The sequence below is a fragment of the Dendroctonus ponderosae genome, unplaced genomic scaffold, assembly GCF_020466585.1.
Source record: "Dendroctonus ponderosae isolate FM_Combo_2020 unplaced genomic scaffold, Dpon_F_20191213v2 Dpon_F_20191213_6, whole genome shotgun sequence".
Lineage (NCBI taxonomy): Eukaryota > Metazoa > Arthropoda > Insecta > Coleoptera > Curculionidae > Dendroctonus > Dendroctonus ponderosae.
Window position 1 is genome coordinate 11,533,150 of NW_026018814.1, and position 6,141 is coordinate 11,539,290.

At 30.1% G+C, this 6,141-nt stretch overlaps 1 protein-coding gene across 1 annotated transcript in view; it reads right to left on the minus strand.

The window, feature by feature from the left end:
* Positions 1–1,191: 1,191 nt before the first annotated feature.
* The window catches only part of LOC109545196 (signal recognition particle 14 kDa protein), a 6,306-nt gene continuing 1,356 nt past the window's right edge, over positions 1,192–6,141 (minus strand). The window contains exons 2-3 of the mRNA XM_019915740.2: positions 5,126–5,198; positions 1,192–1,441 (exon numbers count right to left, since the gene is read on the minus strand). Coding sequence (XP_019771299.1) covers positions 1,206–1,441; positions 5,126–5,198 — 309 coding nt within the window. The 3' untranslated portion in view covers positions 1,192–1,205. The remainder of the gene's footprint in view (positions 1,442–5,125; positions 5,199–6,141) is intronic.

The following is a 6,141-nucleotide window of genomic DNA, read 5'->3' on the forward strand; positions in this document are numbered from 1 at the left end:
GGTGGGATTATAATTCAACATCACGCACCGCCTGATCGAGTTGAGGTCCACGTTTGTTAAGTTAATCGTGGGGAACATGTTTTGGAACATCGACGATGTATGAGAGACAAAAATTAGCAATAAAATGGCCCAACCAACTACTCCGTTATGTGCTGTATCCGTTCGCATTGCAAACAATGGATTATATTTTCATTTGCGTGGTCATTTTCCATTGTAATTTCAAGACCACAATTCTTCGAGATTTTATACATTTGTAGTTGATTCGCTCTGCATTATTGGCACTTTGATGTATGCATATTTTCAACGGCTTCAAATCATTCACTGGTATTTTTGTATTTCTTTAGCAGCAACAGAATACCCTACTCAATCCAGGTAATCTGTGCTTCAGGATTGCAAATACTTTCCAGAGCTTTCATTCTTCATTTTGATGGCATGTGAGTTGAGAGTTTATTAAACTAGTTCTACTAAATCCAGATATCGACAGTTCAGCAAACTGGTGTCCCAATAGTGTTGGTCTTTTGTATTTAATTTGCCGTTTGTTTTCATTACAAGATGTTTCTTTTGAAATTGTTCATTTTTCTGGTCTCAACAATCTCCTGCCGCTTGTAATCTTTGGCGGTGTGAAAGTTTTCATTCAGCAGGCAATCATTCTCAAATTCGGTTATCTGCATTTCATAAATAATGTTCTGTACTAATTTCTTTCCAAGATTGGCATGGAACCACCCTTTCCGTTTCTTTGCAGTTAATTAACATGGCTTAATTGATTTAATTTAAACATCAGCACATCTGGATAGATATGGTCTATAAATACGGCCATCAGGGTCTTGTTCGTTTCTTGACTTGAATGAAGCTTTTAAAACTGCTTAAAAGCTGTGACGAAAAATGCTGCTATTCTATCAAATGCAAAACGGTAAAAAATGGTAGCAATAATATGTACATATACAACATATGCAATAAGAGTTATACGAAGCACATATAAAGGGCAATAAACACTAAAACACAGAAACATTAAGAACAACCTTGATTTGCAAGATTTATTACCCTGAACTCCACAACGATTAAAAAGATTGGCAACCAAACTCAAAATAAATGTTCAGAATGCAGGATGGTAAAATAAAACACAGTTAAACATGTACATATTTTGTTTCAATGGAGTGATCTAAAGGGGTTGGACTTGAAATAAAACAAAACTGTTATTGATAAGTTTACTTAGTGTTTTCTACCTTCGACTTAGCTTTCGATTTTTTCAATTTTTTAAGACCGTCTAAGTTGCCTTTTAGCAAACTGCTATAAGCTACCTGAAACTTATTAACGTCCTTCTGGTGAATCACAGTAGCAATTTTCTTGGCTCTCGATTTCGCTCTAACTAAGCACATATGCTCTGACGGTTCTGGCAGTGGTGGTTTCGATGGTCTTGGAGTCGGACAATTGTGACCATCATCTAAAAATTTCTTGTTATGTAACTAATTTTGAATTAGACATTAACGGAGTAAAAAAGCATCTATTTATTAACAAAGCATTAAATGACATCCATTTTCGACCAAAAGCTAGTTACTCTGACCAAGGAATATTATGAGTATATATACTATCTGTATAAATAGTTTTAGCATAAAGTTCATTCGAACTTAAATATTTTTCATTATAAAGGTACTTAGCGAATGAAATTACAAATATAATTACTTCAGTGGACTTTACTCACAAAACATAATATTGAATTAAAACCATATTTTCATAAACGTTCTCACGAGGATGTAGAAAATTAAAAATGGCACATCTTCATATAAAGTTATAATTAACGTAATTTAAATTGTATTAACTACAGAACTGAAGTTCTTTTTGAAGGAAAGTCCCCTTTAGTTTGTTGATGTGAATTAACAGTAGTTAGTTGATGTGTTTATGTGAAAATTGCATGAAAATACACTACATTAGAGAGTTAAAAGATGCAGTTTGAGCGCATTAATATTTAACAGACTACTCAAACTCAAGTCGTTAAATGTATGTATCAATTGAACTTTGGCCACCCGATTTTTACATCAAATTTAAAATTTAGAGAAAAATATTGAATACAAAAGTTGTAGATATGACCGTCTAGTATATTTTTTAAAAAATACCAAATGTTACAGGGTCTCAAATTCAAGTGCCAGAACAAAGTTATCTTTTTTTAATGGAATGCGGTACCTACTTTTTATTGCATATTAGAGCTACTGGTAAAATTCTAGGCCTATTCAATAAACATGTGATAATGATGAGTGATAATAAACATGTGACAATAAACATATTGATTTTCAACTGTTTTTGAGTTAATAACTAATATTGATTGAACTTTGGCTACTATCTTAAAATAAACTAGACGTTAATATCTACAACTTTCGTATTTAACATTTTTCTCTAATTTTCTAATTACATGTTAAAACGGTGTGGCCAAAGCTCAATCAATAACCCTGTATAGGTTGTCCCAACGATAGAGCAAAGTAAGTTTACGGTTAACCTGTTAAAAATGTTCACAATTATACAGCGGGCCTCTGAAAAGTTGCAGCACAGAAAACATGAACGTGCAAAATTCAACCTATATTTTATGCTATTTTTTAATTTTTAATTAATTGTTGTTATATAAAATACGAACGAAAAGTAGCTAGTAGAAACTTTACATTCACTTAAAGTTAATAAATCGATTTCCGTTGCCTTTATTCAAAAATGTTTAATTTGGTAGGAGAAAGAACTAATGATAAACGACAAATGATTGTATATTAAATACATCGACAGAAATAGCCAAATAAAGTTGAAAAAATTAAACTAAATTTTTATTATCTAAGCGATTGTTTGTCAAGCATTCCGCGATGCAATGTTTTAATAACCCACGTAATATAACGCAGCCAATTAGAAAAATCGAATGTTTGCGTAAACTAGAACAGACAGGTATAAAAACTATTTAGCAAAAATAAAATTAAAGGTTTTCCTGTTTTGAAGCATACTGACAATAGATGGGGAGGGCAATTTAAAAAAAAATGAAGTTTTGAGTTTCAAAATACCTCATTTGGACGATTATTATGACCCCCATCAAAGACAAATATTTTGCAGTTCGAATATTAATATTGCATTAGTCCTTTCTCCAGTCAAATTTCGAATTTTTGTGTCCAAAGACAGAAAGAGTGAGGATAAATTTATTAACACCTTGAAAATGCGAATGTTCATCGTTAGCCACATTACTATCCGATTTTGGTTTATAGTTTATATAACAAAAGTTAATTGAAATTTAGATATAAATTCAAAAATAAACTAAACTATAAGGTGGTCCAATAAAGACAGGTTATTTTCCAAGCGGCAACTTTTCAGACGCTCTGTATAATTGTAAATATTTTAAAAATATTTGCGTTTAGTACCTTTAGAATACGGCCATGAAAATTTTGAAGCAAATAATATCGGTTAAGCGTAAACTTACTTTTAAATTATATCTAAATTCTATCGTTGGGACACCAGGTATTCGATAAATATGGAATGTAGGTACTTATACAACTTCCAAAAAACTTCCTAATTACATGTAAATCATAATTCTAAAGAATAAGAGCACCAATATAATAATTACCATTGACTTTATGATTAAGCAAGACAGAAAACTATTTAAAAAATTGTCATTTGCAATTACATTTTATGATCCAAGAAATTAATGGAATTTATGTACTTCGTTCACTAATTTTAAATCAAATTAATACTTATTATCTGTGATCGCAAAGATAATTACTTTTCTAAAACAAAATGCTGCTGCTCTGAAGAAGTTTCATTACACATTTCCCAATCGATTCTAAACCCTTGCCTTTTACGCCTTGATTTACCATTATGTTTATAGTAAAATATGAGGGACGGGCACCAAATACACTGATTAAACTAGAATATTATGATCTCAAATTATAAAAGCGTATTTACTTGTAATGATATTCCATATAGTATTACTCACCATTTGACAATTTAACTAGACAAAATGTGTGTCTATAATAATCACCCAAATTTCACTGTTTTCAAACATATTTAATTATGATTAACGTACATACGTTACAATATTCCAATATTTTAGAATATATAGGTGCTACAGAGTCGTTCTTTGAATCCCTCAAATAGTAACAAACACATAAAAAACCATCCCTTAAATGCCAAATATATTTTTCAACATCCTAAGTGCACGTATTTTAATATTTTTGATGATATTGAAACGTATTTATTTTGAACGGGCGTGGATGATCATGACATCAAAATTGTAAATTTGTCTATGCATAAGGGCATTTCAATTCGAAGAATTCCTGATCAGGAAATTTAATTTGAATTTTTAATTTATTACTCCAATTTTTATAATTAGGTTTATTCTTATAAAGCTGCTTTTTTTATAACTAATAGTTAGAGTTCTAAAATCGAATAAAATGTTGGGTATTTGATTTTGAAAAATTTAAGTTGACCTGTGCTCCGACTTCTAGAGCAATTCTGCAGTTCGAAAAATTTGAAAACATAAAAATAAAATGCTTCAGTCCCCAAGTTTTTCTAAAATACACAGATTAAGAAAATATAGGGGGTGTTTCATTGATTTTGCCTACGTATATATATTGAAATAAATGTATGTATGTATTGAAATGTATGTTCTCAAATTCAAAATTTCTTTCTAGACAATGTTCAAACATTCAAGAAATTCTGAACAAGGTTTTTCAATTTTTAGAACGCATTTTTACAATTAAAGCTATTAGTGTATGAAGGTGTCAGGTACCTTTTTAATAATTTTGAAATAACAAAGGATAAAGTAATGTTGTCAAATCTCTTTCTGTTTAAACATAAGTAAATCAAACTAAATTTACGTCAGCACAGAGACAATTAAGGTAATTTTATAAAGGAGTACTATTGCAAGGAAAACGAAGGCATTTTCAGCATTCTAGCAGAAAATGAATTAACAACTTCATGCTCTAATAGCTTCAATTTAAATATGGATGAAGACAGTATATTAACTTGCTTGCAAATTAAACCCTGAAACGTAGATATACAAATAAATGTCCCATAAAATAATCGTCAATTATCCATACATATCGGTAGATTTGCACCTACAGGCAAATTTGGGCAAAAAAGACTGCAAATTTAGTTTTTTACTTACATTTCTTAAAAGTCATCGTCACTGATCCATCAAGTCGTGCTTTCTGGAACAACTTCGTCAGTTCGGAAAGAAACTGTGGAAGAAAAGTAGCGTTGTAAATTGTTTTTCATATGACTTCTTCTTGAATCCAAAATCACAACTTTTAATAAAACCAATAAAATTAAAAAGTATATAAAATAATTGCATTTATTTTATTACATTTGTTGTTATTGCGATTTGCTCGAATTCTTCGAAAAAATCGTTTTGTGTGGTTTCATTTTTGGCTTCCACTTGATATTCTATGTCTGCGTTTGCATTTCTGAGGTTTTTATCCCAGGTTTCCTGTGACTTTTATTAGTTGAAGTATATTTTCCCAATTCCCTCGCATTTCTTTATTGCATTTCTGCCCGTATTCTCCTGAATTTCTCAAATTCTATTGCTGATCTTATTCCTTATTTCTGAATATCGGTTCTATTTTCACTATATCGAAAATATATTGCTTTCTTCTCCTTTTTAATGTTATTGATTCCTGTGATGAATCACAGTCTATTGTTCGATCTGCTGTTCTGTGATAATGTGCGTGTATTTAGGGCTTCTGCCATTACAAATGTTTTATTTCAGTTTTCGATTCAATGTGGTTAAAAAACTCGGTTTTATTTTAAGTTGAAAAAATGTGTTCTCAAAAATGCCAGTTTTATTATAATCACTCAAGCTAAAATCTTTTACAAAAACCTGAAGGGAGAATCGGTTCCTTTTATTTTGAGTGGTAGCTATGCAAAAAAGCGTAGCTTTTCTAATACTTTTTCAGCACTTACGAAGAGTTAAAATGACACAAAAATATAATTTTCCTTAATTAATAAACAATTAAATATTACTATTATTCCTGATAAACTAAATACAATATGAAAGATTTGAATTATATAAAGTAACTCTTTAAAATTATAGTGAATATAAATAACATAATTTATTCAAAATATACTATTGATTTGTTTATAGCAGATTCGAATTGCCATGCTGACGAATATATAATAAAATAT